The following is a 16,219-nucleotide window of genomic DNA, read 5'->3' as shown; positions in this document are numbered from 1 at the left end:
ACAAATTGTCCTCTCTTTAAAGTAGTACTCTTGAATGAAAAGCTAAGGGAATTCCCTGAACAAAAGAGTTTTCAGCTATCTAATGCATGTTTCTGGTAATGTAAGAAAAATACAGAATAACTTCATCTGACATGGGTACATTTCATTGGAATACCTATCTCCTCTTAGACTTTCAAGATCTGTCATGAATGTATGCTTTAAGCTACAATTTTTCAGATTTTACTTCTAATCCATAGGTACAAGTCATCGTGACTCACAACTGTCATAGTTATTTTGCTGTAGATAGACATAGAATTATTATTATTTACGGATATCAAAGTTGATAAGTTTTGGGGGTTGTTTTGTTTTCTTAGCAGGTGTTAAGTTTGGGGGGTTTTCGGAAGTTACTGGTCTTGTGAAAAATCAAGGAATTTACAATATACCTGTAGTAGGGATTCTGTGATCCCCTTCCTTTGAGTTTATATAAATATCATGTGTAATAATACACTGATGATCTCATCCAATTGTGAAGTGTATGGCAGAGTCAGGGAGAGATATTAGCAGACATCTGAGAGACAAAAAATGTGACTCAGTACTGACCTTGACTTCTTTGACTAGCAGGGAGATTTACAGCTCGCATCCATAGAAAGTAGGATTTCATGTAAGCTAGTGGAAAAACAAATGAATAAATCACAGAAGCACAAGGGGTATGAAGTAAAATATTTCTTACCTGATTTTTCTAACTGAAGTTTTGCATGAAAGAAACCCACTCAAACTCTTAAAGATTGTATCCTGAAGGTTGGTATCTTTTGAAATTGCCATTCTTCCATATACTTTGCACCAAGGCTTCACTCAAAATTATAAAAGAGCTGAGGCAGAGGGGAAGATTTATGCATGTATTTAAGAAATTGTGCTTACAGTTTGCCTTTAAACTTGTTGGTATATTGCTATGGATGTTTTCAGCACTGGAATTTGTGAGGGTGAAAGTCAATATGGAACCCAAGGCAGGGCCACAGAAGATGGGTGGAATGGACATTCACCTGCTATGGCTCCATTCAATGCATGCTTTACCCAGGCCAGACCCACCTTCTCCTCAAGAGACAGTATTTCATTGAAGTCCTGAATTTGAAATGTATAAAGGAAATTAAAAGCTCAGCTGTTATTCTTTCTATGCCTGATACATGCCATCATGCCGTTGAATACAATAGGATGGAACTACTAGTATGTATTTGGTGTCCTTGCCTACAAAAGTTGTCCTAACTGAAATCAGATGTTTTTTTGGGGACAGAAAATAATCTTTGTGCAAGAACGCATACAGAAGTGACTGAACCAGTTTGCCATATAACATTATGCCAATTTCTGGTGGCCTTCAGCCCAGAAAGCAGTCTAGAAGTCTGCTTCCTACAGTTTAGGACTCAGACAGGTATCTATAGCACCACAGTATGGGAAAACAGAAATAAAGTAGTCAAAATGCATACCCAAAGACATATACGGCTTCATCCACTTGCACTCCAAGCTGCTCCACACTTGAGCCATCTCCACACCAAAGACTCATTGCCAGACTGGTATGAAGTTGTCTGTAAGATCAGTAGCTCGGCTTCAAAACCAGGGAGCAATGAAAGTCATAGCAGAAGGAGAGCTTATCAGCACTCTTCAGACATGCTTTATGGCTCCTGGACTCTATTTAGATCACTGCCAGCCAGCTTGGAATCTGAAGGAACAAACCTAGTTTTGTCCTAAGCTAGCCAAGACATGATGGAGAGACAGTAAGGAAAAAGGGCTCAGTGACTTAGGAGGTTTTAGTAGTTGAAATCAATTCACTGCAAGCCATGTGACCCACTTGAATTTTAAGTGTGTTCAAGTTGAGGGCTGTGTAAAAGTACTTGGTGGAAAGGTAGAAGTGTGTTGCAATTTAAAATCTGTTTCTGCGTCTTCCTTCTTGACACAACATAACACTGATTTATGCTTGTTTGCTTTGGGCCTAAGAAAGAATATGTGCATATATATAGATATACTTGAACAAGGGTCTGACTTAATGACACTGTATTTGCACACAGCTCTGCAAATCTTTATGATCTTGAAGTATCCAATTGCCAACAGTGATATATTGTGGGCTGTTCTGTGCTTAATTATTAATTTTGCATTAAGGAGTTCGGTAGTCAATATTTAGATGCTTTATGACATACAGAGCCTTTTCCATACCCATATTTTCTCTGCAGGGACATAATGTAGCCCTTTCAATAGTAAATCAATTACACACAAAGTTAAAATAACTTGATTTGTTGTTTAAGGTCCTTTCCTAACAAGATGCATCAATTCTAAGGGAGTAAGAACAGTGATATCATGGCCTGCTATTAATCCGTGCAGACCTCCACTTTTCAAGGGTCAAGTGTGAGTGCAAACTGTGAAGCTGTCCAGCATAGAGCTGGGGCAGACCTCTAATGTGCTTCCTAGAGCATGTTTTCCTTTCAACTGAAAGTAGTCATGAAGTGGGAAAGAGGAAGTACTTTAAAGTGTGTGATACTAGAACAAAAGTAAAGAGACTCGTTTTATTCTAACCCTGTCTTCCACATCTGTAATGATGGGCAGAATTAGTAGGAGTGGTATCCCCTACTTAAAGCACTTGAGAGTTTGATAAATTTTCTGAGTTAGCTTTCCTCCAGAATTAATCACTTCTAAAGATGTTTATTCTCACTTTTCTTAAATCTATAGCTTGGAATGGGATGAACTGCATCCAAAATTGCCAATCCCTCTTCAGTGATTATTAAGAAACTTAAAAGACTACATATTTGAGCCTACAGTGGTTGTAACTGAGTGAAATTAATCACACTGTCTAACCCCAAACTTGCTGAACCTAGTGACTTATTTAATGGCTTCATTCGGGAAAGAATATCAAGGTCTCTACTGAAAACATATACCACACACTCCAAACTGTATTCATGTTACATGGATAAAGTTTTTGAAACCTGTGATTTATAAGATAGTTTAAAAGACCTGCTTTAAAATTATAGAGCATACTTTTTCAGTATCAGAATAATTTATTAAATTCAGCTATCAGTAGCTTTAAAAAATAATTTAACCAAAAAGAGGATTTTGAGTAGGGCTACAAAGATTTCTATATGCAGATATTTCAGTCTCAAGGTGGGGAAATGGCTGAAAAGCATTCCATCTACTATTATTCCAGAATGCTGTTAGGGAATGAGTTGTTGCTGTGGGCTTGATTTAAAGGCTGGCCAGTTCAAAGTGTAGATTTCTAGAATAACTGATTGTGTTTATCCTTCCTCACTGTGGACTCTTTACTGTGGGAAGCTGTTGAACTTGGTTCAGAAGAAAGTATGAGGGAAGAACGAATCCTTTATCAGGGAAAGGATATCTTTCCGAGACATGCCTTATGATCTTCTGTAAGGATTTGTTCAGTAGTAAGTTTGAGAACTTACAACTAAATATTTCACTTCTGTTTGTAGTTTAGCAGGAATTAATGCATCTTTGATATGTTTTATCTAAAAAAGTGCAATGGACTCAGTGTAATTCTCTGGATGAAGAACAGGGAATAGTTGTCTAATTCATTCATTGGGTCTAGTAGTGAAGAAATTCTTTATGAAATATTGTCTGAATAGGATGAATTTTAATAACTTAAACAGAGCAGACACTGATAGACCAACCAAATAATTTATCCAGTAGTTTTCCCTCCCACAGATGGAAAGAAAAACTAAACTCACCTAAAAACATCCTGTATTAAGACAGAAACACTTATCCTTCAAATAAAAACTTTCAGATGTTTAATAGATCAAATGGCTAGGACTTGACTATGAAATCAATACAAAGATAAAATGATACGTTAGAATAAGCGTGCACACAGCTTCCTACAGATGTAGCTAGAAACTATGTAAGATTTACCTCCTCGTTAATGAGGTCTGATTCTTCTTTCTTTCACACTACTATGATATTGAAGCACCCTTGGCTTATATGGATTAATTTTGGATTGACGTAGATGATGTAGATGATAAGAATCACAGAATCATGGATAACAAGGGTATTTCAATTACATCCCCACTTTGTAATATGAGATTAATGCACAAGTTCACATTAGTTAAAGAGGCAAAGAATAAAGATGAGGACTTCTAAAGTGCAGTTACTGATGAAGTGTATGTTGGTGTACTGTCTTTATCCTATATCCATGTGAAAATATTGATACTTGTGTAAGCTGCTGGTAGCAAGAAGGAGAAGGGTCTAATATAGAAGAGGCACAAAAAAGGCATGGATCATTCTTTTGCTTTTCTCTTTCATTTCACATACTGAAGTGAGGAATTAGGAAAGTAAAAAGGGAATAAAGGCGATGTAATGCTGTGTATACCTAATACAGACCGTCAAGGTCATTTCTGTATTCCATAGCCTCACCTAATATGAATCTGGCCCACTGTCTCAAAAAGCATTTCCAATCAGGGAAGATTGACCTTGCACTGAGACATCTTATTAAAATGTAATATTATTACCTTTTAATCGGGAAGGATGCCAGTGTACCTTACTTGGACATATTAAAATAGACTAAAGTAGTTTCTGTAAAGTAATGATGTGTTTTTGATTAAAGCCCACTGCAACAGGGGAATATAATTGCTGCCTGTTTTATAAGATATTTTTAAGAAGCCAGTCAATTCCATTACAAAAGTAGGTAATTTAGAGGATGAGATCTTCCATCGATGAAGTGTGGCCCTGATCAAAACACTGTTGAAATCTGTGAAAAGATTACCTTCCTAGAAAAATCTTTCCATTTTGTTGTTCTTGATCAAGTCCTAATGCAGAGTATGCACACAGTAGTTAGCTTGGATTTCTTATTACCCATTCCACACAGAATGTATTTTTACAGTGTTTTAAAAAACCAGACACTTACTGTCAATACATTACATTGCTTTTTTTTTTTTTAATAATTTGTTGTTAGAATGAAAGGAAAAATATTCTTCCCATTTCCATTTCATTCTCAAAGTATTATTAGATTTTAATATACTACTGGTTTAAAGCCTGCATTTGGCATTGATCTCTTTCATTTCCATGAATTTTATTTAACTAGTTTCACTTTTGCCTTACTACAGACAGTCCTAGCTTAGAAATAAAATATGACTAACAAACATCTCTATGTTGGAGTGTTATTGGCATGGGATTTCTCCGTACAAACAAACAAACAAACCCCCAAAAAACCCAGCAGTGCGAAGTGTTCCCTTGATTCTTTCTCAGCTAAGGTATGCCCTCACAGTCCAGGGTCTCCAGTAGTCTGTATTGTTGGGCCTATTAAAACACATTGCTGCTTCCTCTACCAGTGCACCCAAGCTTCCTTTCCAAAGGACACTGGTGCTGTGCAAGCGTTGTGGGCTACAATATAGCTAGGATATTTAGCAGGCTCCAAGAGCTGGTAAATGCTGCTAGGTTTCCAAATTCAGAGGCTTTCATGGCTTGGTGGATAGTTGAATGAGAACTAGATTCCCAGTGATTAGCTATGTTTTGTTTAATAAGGGCTAAGAGAAGAGTAGATACTTGTTCTTGTTGCCGTTCCTGTAAATATTCAGAATACTAACTCTTCTTGACAGGGCTGGAGGGACACAAGGTGAAAGTGGCTTTGAAGTGAAAGACAGTCAGTTCTCTCCCAGAAGTTCAGAATGCTAATAATTGAAATTCCTTTTTTACTAGTCTGAGTGAAGTGCCTGAAACATCTATTTTCTTTTCTTCATTTATCTTGATTAAGAATGCCTCCCTGCTTAGAGGATAGGAGAAACTGGATATTAACTTCTTTTCTGGGGAGAAAGTTAAATGATTAATCTAATTTTGTCTGGTTTATTTTCTGTCTTGAGGTTTAGAAGAAGCTTTCTATTGCATTCAAAAGGTAATTTCTCATGGGTATTTCTGGATATGAAATTTACATCAGGCTTTATATATTTGTATTTCTTTAAAAATTGCTGTCTATTAGCAATTTGCACTTCTCTGGCCAGAACTATAGCACCCAGATAAACAGGGAAGAGTAGAAGAATGGGAAACTGTTAAAGAAAAGGTAGAGAAAAGCCAAAAGAAAACATTTGGATTATAAACCAGAGATAAGTGCAGATTATATATTTTTAGTAAGCCCTCTGCGTGGCTGTTCTTGACTATAAAGTTTGCATCTGCATTGAAACAGCTTGTATACGCCTGAAATCAAATTTGAATGATTGCAGGCAATTCCAATTTTACATAGGAATTGGGAAAACAGCATGGTGAATCACATGAGTTGTAAGCATCTCTGACAAAATGTTTCGGCTGTCAGACAGTTCAGATCGAAGAGCTGAGTGAATGAGCAAGTCACTCGGGGCAAGAGATGTTGAGTCTCAGACTCCTAACCTCTGATAGTTTTATAAAAGGTGAGGAAAGATCTTAGCATCCTCCATCTCCACTGGCACAGTGATGGTCTAGAGTTTAGCTGGCTATTTTAGGCACTGCCCCATCTCCACTTAGGATTTGAGCTAGCTTTATGGCAGGTGTTTGCCAAATGCCCTTGTCATGGTGATAAGTTACATAGGGATCGTGGAAATGTCTCCATTTGAGGTTTTCAGAAGAGAAGCCAGTATTCTTCTCTGTCTTTTCAAGGATGGTCCTGCATTGCTTTTAGGGGAGTGAATTTAACGATGTTTTAATGTCTCATTTAGTCTTTATTTCCTGTGATTTTTCTGATTGACTTCCAGTGCTAGCCAACCTCCAGAGAGAATGTGAATTCTCTGTGTTTTCAGAGTGTGCCTAGGGCTCCTTATATGTTGAATAGCTATTCTTTCACACATAAATCACTGTTCTGTCATATTTGCCTGCTGTGAGATGTTCAGTGCATATCATCATTTACATTAAACCATTTACTTCAAGAGAATGTGTTATATTGCTTTATGAATTATGTTATTTGACATATGAGATTAAGTTATGAATTGGCAGTTAGAGTATTAGAACAGTGAGATTTTTTATAGCTTATGGTCATGATCCAAGAAGTAATTCATGCCTTTTCTTAATAGACTTCACTGGTCAAAAGGGAAGCAGACATGAGAGTGTGATATTTTTACTATGGATCCAGAACTTAGGCAGAATCCCAGCTAGGAAAAAGTCTTTTGTGATTTGCTTAAACCTGCAACCTGTTCGTATCTGGAGGAAGGACATCGTTTTTTCATCTGCAGCTCTATTTTTCTAAGTCCTCTTTCACTGAATTTGTAATTCCTCATCCATCTGAAGAGGCTGTAAGTCAACAAATGTGATGCCTTCCCCATGTCTGAGCAAGGAAGGCTTGTTTCCTGAAGGGGATGATGTTGAGTTTTGAATGAATGATGTTGAGTAGAACTGGGGGAACTGTTTAGGGTAAGATGGAGTTGTAGTACGTATAATTTGGTGAGGAGCTCCTAACAGCAGCAGACCAGTCACTGTCCCTCTCCTCTCCTGTTTCCTATGTTCTTGTCATCTGGAGGCTTAAATTCACATTTAAGAAAGGATAAACTTGGTTCAGGAGCCCTTCACAGCACTTTCTTTCTCAGGAACCCTGTGTGTTAAAATATTAAACCCTTTTATTTTTTAAATGTGGAAAGTTGATATTTTTAAAAGTTGAGGATTTTGACATGTACTCTGAAACAGAGGAGAACATTTCCACCAATCAGTCTTGTTCCTCTTACATAAAAGCCTTTAATAGCTATGTCACCACATATCAAAGTTTCAGTTATTACTCCTATACCTGTATATGTTCAGATGAGGGGGATGCTTAATAAGTAGTACACTTGGCATAGAAAAAAAACAACCAATTTCTTTCCCTTGATGGACTGACTGCTTAGGAATAATTTTTACTTTTGAATTTAAATATAGGTACATGATGAAAAGAGAATGGTACATAAATATAAGAAACCATATTAATATGTTAACTTTTAGCATGTGTTTCTACCTGTCTGCCTGGCAGTCAGTCCCTCAAAACTTTTGAAATTGTCACTCTGTTTCCACTAATTTTCACATAGGGATAAAGTTGTCTGAAGGAGTACATTAAGTTCATAGAAGTCTTGTGAAAATACAAGAGGAGGAAAGGATCCTGTTAATGGTCTTGCTAAGTGAATGACTGACTGACTTTAGCTCCTCTCAGAGATGGTCTTATCCATCCAGGAGAGGAATCTTTAGACAATACTGGACAGAAAATGAAACTTCATTGATTTTACTTCTCATGGAACTGTCTATTTCATGCTATCTGTAGTCGATCAGACAAATGCAAAATCTACATGCAATTTTTTTTGTGAGGGGTGACTGCAAACTGTCTAAAATGTAAGTTGTCCCAATCAAGAATCACAAGTTTCATGTTCTGTACAAAATAAGATCTGTGATGGGGATCTCAGTATTATGAATGGATAAATAGTGCTCTTTTTATTTGCTTCAGAATTTCTTGTATCTGCACACAGTAGAGCATAAACTTCAGTATACATATGCTGCCCCAAAACCTCATACCCTGGTATGTACTGATAATATATGCATGATTTGGGAATCCTTGGTGGGGCTAAGAATTTTCAGTGTTTTCACCCAGCGATTTTACCCTAAAGAAAGAAACGTTCATAGCACTAGAGACAAAGTACAACATACCAAAGTAGCATCCATGTCACATAACTTCAACTAATCCAAATTAATTTACTGTTTCATATATCAGTGTCTCACCTGGAGCAGCAGATACCTGAAAGCTCTTAATGTTGTTTTCAGTCATGTGAGACTCTACCCTACGGTATGGCTAGGGACAGTACTATATATAACTCATTCTCAAAAAAATCACAGCCGGGAATAATTTATTCTACCAAAACAGCTGTGTTAGTCATGAGAAAAAAACTTAAATACTAGTATTGCTAAAGGTTGACCTGTCCATACATCTTTACTGTTTTGTCATAATGTTCAGCTAGGAATGTCCCGTTATTTCTTACTCAATTTATATGCTTTTTGACTGCACTAACCTTCTACAGAAAGTAGCAATTCTTAACAGTTCTTCATGTCTACTTAACATTACTGAAGTTTTTTTTGTGCATCAGCAGAATTTTGTTTATTACTCATTCCACAACTGATAGTTCACCACCGCATCTCTCCAACTGCTGACTGCAACATGTTGGCATGCCCAGTGTACTGATCAGTGATGCCATCTAAACTGTAATTTAAAAAGTATACACATATCCTGAATTTGCCAGACATCTAAATAGACCATGTGAAAAAGTCCTGCAGGGTGGATAATTATTGCCCTATAAAAATATAAGATATGCTAAAAACCTGAACTCAATGAGTCTTACTAAATGTCTTCTCTGTTGAGCAGGACTTCAAGTTTTTAATAACATGCATAACTTAATAGCTGTAGTTGCATTTAAATGCACTTGATTGGAGCCATTATAGACCTTTATTCTTATATTTGTTTTACTTCCCTGGGGCTTGTTGTCTTTAAAGTACAAAATTACAGTCAAACATGTAATTAGTTATGATGAGTACAGTAGTCAGGAGGCTATTCTCCTTTGCTCCTTTTTCTGAAAGTTGGTGTCTTTTTTCTCCTGTAGCAATAGGTGTAAGGTACTCTAGAGGTAGGGTGACCCTCTCAATCACTTTCTTTTTTCATCCTGTTTTTCATTCTTTGTTCTCTTTCTTGTGTTAAAATAGCTTTACTTTTTGAAAGTATACCGTTGTGCAACTGATTATTGTCAGTGTATGGAGGTACATCTGAACTTTTCAAGAAGATGGAAATAAAACTCAGAAATTCCGTCAGTTACATTAATTAGGAAAGTAGACCCTTACCATTGTGTAGGACATGTACAAAATATTTAACATAATGAACATACACCAGAGACTCACAAGAAGAGTGAAAATACCATAAGAAAAGTCAAGTATGTGGTTTTTGAACACTGTAGCTCTCATAAAGTTAAAATTGTTCAGTCCTTAGACTGGATAATGTTTTAACATTAGTATTCAAATTCAGAGTCTTCTTTTAAGGCTGTAGGCATAAGATACTTGTTCATATTTAATGTGAGGCTAGAAATAGGCCTCACTTCCACTACATTCCAGTCCTTTTTGTAAACCTGGCAGCTGCATATAGTAAATAAATAAATAAATAAATGAAAGGGATAAAGGGATAGTAGTAATCTCATCTATCAGCTGAACTGATCCCAATCTCTTGATGTCTTGACAGAAAAAAGACACTCCCCCCCCCCCCCCAAAAAAAAAAAAAAGGGAAATAGAAATGTTATGAAGAGGTAAATAACAAAATGCCAAAGAGCTTTTTCCCAAGAAACCATCTGCTCCAGTTATCACAAAATTGTGCAAGCATTGTGTTTTACTTCTTAAAGCCTAAGGGGAGGTTTTTTTGCTAATATTTCTAAGCCAATTTACAGGCCAAATGGACAATCAACAGATTGATAGCTGCAGCCTCTGAAGCAATGACTTTGCTAGTGGGGTACGTGGCTGATCAATGAGGAACCTGGGAGGTGCAAGTACAGGTTTTGAGTCGTCATAACTGCCCAGAAGGTGTGAAAAATAAACTATGAATATTGAAATACACCAAGGCATAACAATACCTCTACTGAGAGAGACTGCCTCAATGAGTATCTGCACATCATCGGCAGAACTGTAAAGCTGCTGATTTTGCAGACATTTCTTCCTCAGCTTGATAAGTTAATAGATATTGTTTAACATGGTAATGTAGCAAGCTGTTGTTTTGTGGTTTGAAAGCCAGCTGCATTTGATTGATGCCAGGAATGGAAGTATTTATGAAATGACACTGAATTAGAAATAGTCAGTTTATGGATCTGGGGAAATGAATCTTTTATGAAGAATAAAACTTTATGATGAAGGAGTAATACTAAGGAAGCGTGCATCTTGAATTAAACTCCTTCGGATCGGATGTGTGCTGTAGAGGTTTTTAAAATAAAAATTTGTGTTACTATATTTTTAGGAAAGAGATCTCTGTAAACATCATCTTTTGTGATAGTCCAATCCCAAATGTATGGTCATGTGTGTTCTCTCTGTGAGCACCTCAGCTAGGACAGGAAAATTCTTCCCTGGAATCATAGCTATCAGACTTCTGCAAAAGGTCCTTGGAACGTATTTTAGCTGCTGGTTTAAAGCTGTTGTGATTTTTGAGGCATCAGCCACAAATACTAACCAATTCTATCTTTCTGTGTATGTGGGGTTTGTTTGGTTTGTTTTAATGATATAGAATGTGGGGTAGGTGCCCCTGTGCTTTGAAATGAATGGACAGCATTGAACTCTGGTTGGTTTGCAAACCTGCTTGTGAGCCCAAGCCCGTAAAGGATATGTTTCTGAGGACAAGCCATTCTCAGCAGGGCTGCAAAAGCCTAGCATCAACTTTCCACTCAGTGCAAGGGCTTCATTTTTGTTTTCAGCCGTAGTATTCAGCAGCTCCTCTGGTTGTTGTAGCTACGTGAGCATATAGTGATGTTTAAAGAGGTGTAGACTTCTGCGTGGATGTTCATGAACAGAAAACAGGTACAACTTTATATAGACTGTACTAATGCATAATGACATCTAAAGACAACCCCCAATTTTATGTGCATTTTTACATCTGTTAGATGAGTTTGTGAGAATAGAATAACTTTTACTTAAATATAAATGCCACTTTGATGGTAGCTAGAAACCAGTATCTCAAAACTTTTGACAGAAGCAACATAGAAAAAAATGAATCTAACTCTCTACAGCTTTCCTCCTGGAGCTAGCATGTCTATGCGAAGTGAATGTAAAATTTTGTTCTTCTGAGTTGCTGGAATGTCTTTTCTGTATGCACCAAAGGAATGATTGCACAGAACAAGATAATGTCCAGTGAGTTGAAAGGTTAAGGAAGTGCAGCTGACAAATCAGAATCAGCTTTAGCCATTGTATTAAGCCAATTTTGTGCCAGAGTAACTAGAGATTTGGGAATTTACATCAGGCCTTAAAATCTGCATGTGCCTTCCACAGTCTTATAATCAGAAATATTTCAGTAGAGCTGTCTAGGACAACTGTATAAATAGGATTTCTACCTGCGTATAAGTTTTAATTAGTTTCTAAATCTCTGCTAACCATCATCTCATCTAATTGATTAATAATGGTAGAAATAGTGTATTCATCTAAATATTGGAGTGTAGAATCTCATTGAATTGCATTTTTCAGGGTAGACTTGCGTACAGAAACCAATGCAATTTCACTTGAACTTGGCCACTCTTTAAGATCCCTCTCAGATTTGCCTTAATTCTTATTTATTTCATTGAATTCTAGTGACTTAGGAGATCTTCATGAAACATATTATCAAATATGAACACAATCTTCTCAAAATGTGATAAATGTCTAAAAAATAGTAGTGTGTTGTGAAAAGAGGGTGAATCTTCATTTTTCAAAACAGAAGGCTGCTCTTTTTTCTTTCTTCTTCTGAAGTCTCAAACAAAGTAGGTGAAAATATCAGGGCTAGGATCATCTTGTAATATTGGAAAACATGGCATGGTATTCAATGGTAAGCTGCTTTTTGAGCTGTCTGACCTTTAATCACTGGTGAATAAAACCAACATGCTGTCAGATCTCTGTTATTTTTCTCAAGGGGGTAACTCTGCCTGAAGTAGCGATGAAGCAAAACCTTTGAGAGCTTATACTCAAGGTCACTACGACAAGAGGCAATACTTTGTACTCTGGGAAGCAAAGCAAAAGAGAAAAAGAAGAGACATATCTGAACAAGCCAGTCGTGTTTATTTAACAGTGAACCAGGCAGTTGTTATGTCAGCCTATAAATGAAGCTGGGTTTGCTTTTACTTTTACCACAGTATTTAATTTTTATTTTTTTTTTAAGTGATGTGTGCTTCAAGACCTTCAGAAAGAATATAAACTCACTGTTTATCATTGTATGTGAATGATATATATTTCTGTTCTGCAGGCCCTTCCGGTGTAATATTTTAGGCCTTCTCTGTACCAGAAGGTTTTAATCATTTGATGTTATTTTGCCAGGAAAGGCTAGGTATTTTAAAACAATACTTGCCCACAGAAAGTCTATAGAGGAAAGAAAGGATTAACCACCACATAAGAATGAATCTCTAACAAAGAATTACAATTAACTTTGACATTGAGGTTTGCACATTAGATAATATGGTTTCAGTGCTAAGCTACTAAAATGTAAATTACAGTTGATGGAATTTGATAAATTATTTTAGTTCGGATTTTTGGGCAAAAGAATGGATACCTTCCTAGATTCCTTATCTTGTGTAAAGTTTTCTAATACCTTTTACGTTAATTTGTTACTTAACTTTGACCATTGAAACAAGTTTGTTGATTTGATCGTGACGTTATTTGCTAGGATTTTATTCTTTCTTCAGGTCAGTATTACCAGAAATACTTCAGTATTTTTGTGATGATTTACTATGTTAGATTTTTTAAAAAATAATGCTTACATTTACACTTATAAATGAAATTATTAAGAAATTATAATGGTCTACAGGTGAATATCTCATGGTTCAGCTCAGGTGTCTAATCCCTTCCATTCTTTGATTCTCAACGTACTATACAAAGCAAATAAAGAATACTGTGACAGAATTTTGTAGGCTATGTCAGCCGCTGGTATGCCTTTCTAAGGGAGAGGAAAAGACTTGATCCCATGATGCAGGAGTATGTGTTCCACTAGCTAAGTAGACAGTTGGCAGCACTCAGTCCTCCCTGTATTAAATGTGATGTAGCAGAAGAGTGAGTTTTTTCTTCCGTACATCATTTAGGAATCTGTGCAGTCAAGAGCATTTACTGTATTGCACTCTATAGCGGAACTGTATGTGAGAGGATTTTCATGTTAAACAAAACCTTTATCACTCGAAGGATAGCCTGGCAATAGAGGTGAGGGTTTTTTATTGAGGCTGATACAACAAGCCCATAAATTTGTAGAAATTGAAATTAGAGTACTGTAGGCTTTAATCGTTACAAAATTTCTTACTGAAATTATTCTTACATTATTATTTCTTACAGAAATTATTATTTCCAATTCTGAAACTATGCAAGACTTTAAAGTAAAAATAGAGACATTTCTCTTATGTCAGCATTGTCATCTTCAGCATAAATATCCTGTAGACTTTCTACCTGTAAAATTTAAAGTGCAAAAGATTTATCTGTAGTTCATTTAGTGAAATGCAATTAATATGGATGGCAACAAGTATGGGGAACTTATGTTAAAGTCACATCTGCTGCAAACTAGAAACACTAGTCTTTTGTTGTTGGTTCAGTAGCAAGTAAAAGTAATACAAATAAAAGTACAGACTAAGTATCAGGTGGAACTACTTAGTGTTCTTGATGAGGTAATTATGTGTTGTACCCACCTGGTTCTCATGTGTGAAGGCAGCATAATTTTACCTGGTTTTGCCAACCGCATTCTGTTGTTTGTCCACCTTTTCCTTAGGAACGACAGTGATGCGTATGACAGCATTTGATGCTGATGATGCTAGCACAGACAATGCTCTTCTGCGGTATAACATCCTCAAGCAGACCCCTACCAAACCATCTCCAAATATGTTCTATATTGACCCAGAAAAAGGAGATATTGTTACAGTGGTGTCACCTGTGCTGTTGGATCGTGAGGTAAGTGAACGTTTTCCTATTGCCAGTCTGACATTTCAATATTTGTGCCTATAATCTTCTGTGATGTTTAAAGAGGTTCAGAGTATTGTAGGGGTGGGGATTCAGATGTTCAGCTTTGAAGGAGTCTTCTAAGAGTTTTGTTTATTTCTCATTTGAGTGTAAGAATTTATGTGCTCTGATCAATATTTATAAATTCGGTAGTTCATAATTTCTGGACAAGACATTTAGTGTTGGATGGTGAGAACAAAGTTCTCAGGAATAAGTGGAATTCAACTTAGAGTTACCAATCGACAGTTTGGAAGTAAAAAAAAAAAACCAAAACAAAAGGCAAGCCCAATTGTGCATATAGCTTGCTATGAGATTGTTACAGTTTGGTGCTTTAAATCCTTTACTAGAATTTTCTTTTTAATGAGTGGACTAGGCAAAAAATGAAAATATAAAAAAGGTAAAGGCACAGGTAGCCTGCGTATGATTTTAAGGTAAATTACCATAGTGACAAAATCTGTGTTTATTATAGATTATTGACATTATGAGAGCATGAATTGATAGCAAAGAAAGCTTAGGTATGATCATTTCATGTTCAGAAGGTAATAAAGTAGAGCCAATCTGTTAAGACAAAGGTTTAGTTACCAGAATAAATGAGATCTGGGCACCAATACAATGATGACGGAAACAGTTACTCCATAAACCGCCATTTCCTTCAATTACATAGCCTTGTATACTGATGTTTATGTGCTGATTTACTGAACTTGCCTTCTAAGTTGGTTAGATTCAGGACTGTCAAATGTTCTCAATATTCAGCACGTTAGTTCTCATTTTAACCAGATGAAAATGCCCATGCCACTTCCCATTTTAGGTGAGTAGTTTTTCTGCAGGCTTTTCAAACAGCAGACATTTAATGGGTAAGCCAGACACATAGTGCAGTAAAACTAAGGTCTGGGCCTGTATATCTGTCTTTTAAGTTTAGAGAGATGCCAATTCTTTCATACTTGTGTGGCTGGCCACAGAATCATGCCCAAGTTAAGATTTATGTAATCACTACTTTTTTGCCTCAAGTTTCCCTTCTAAATTCATTGTTTCAGTTCAGAGGCTTTATACAGTTTTCTAAAGCCAGTTGAGGTATTTTTATTCCTAATAGATAACCATTCCTCAGATTAAACCAATTTACTCAAAATTAGAAAATCGATGGAAGGGAATGAACATGCCTGCTTTTCCTAGTATCTTCCAAAGGTCACTGGTGATTCATGAAATAATGATGCTGTCTCCATACAAGAAGTCTGGCTTTAATCGAACGGATATTACAGCTGGGTAGTATATCCTAAAAGCAAGATCTGTATTCCTCATGATTTTTAATAATAGTTGATTCAATACCTTTACTTTGAAGGTGACATGGCAAGCTGCAGTCTTGTTGAAACTGCAAAGTAATTTTTGTTGTTGCTGCAAATGCTGTACGGTTTACGAGCCAAAATGCAGGGCTGTGTAAAATTTTAACTCTAAAAACAAGCATTATCTGCAGTTAAACTGCAGTCTAAAATTGTCTTGTCAGGTGAAAGGCTTGGGAAAAAGTATGTTTTCCATTTCTTCACAAGATGCTGTGTGTTGTGCTCTCTGTCATCTTTGTGGGGTCAGCCTCTTCTCCCTCCTGCTTCTGTATGTCTTG

The 16,219-nt window shown here is 36.4% G+C and overlaps 1 protein-coding gene across 2 annotated transcripts in view; it reads left to right on the top strand.

Annotated features, from left to right (window-relative positions):
• CDH13 (cadherin 13) overlaps positions 1-16,219 on the top strand; it is a 518,767-nt gene that overhangs the window by 347,882 nt on the left and 154,666 nt on the right. For both annotated transcript variants that reach the window (XM_009945345.2, XM_075433867.1), the window contains exon 7: positions 14,381-14,559. In XM_009945345.2, coding sequence (XP_009943647.1) covers positions 14,381-14,559 — 179 coding nt within the window. The remainder of the gene's footprint in view (positions 1-14,380; positions 14,560-16,219) is intronic.

This window comes from Opisthocomus hoazin, chromosome 12 (assembly GCF_030867145.1).
Source record: "Opisthocomus hoazin isolate bOpiHoa1 chromosome 12, bOpiHoa1.hap1, whole genome shotgun sequence".
Lineage (NCBI taxonomy): Eukaryota > Metazoa > Chordata > Aves > Opisthocomiformes > Opisthocomidae > Opisthocomus > Opisthocomus hoazin.
This window is presented reverse-complemented; position numbering and strand designations above follow the sequence as displayed.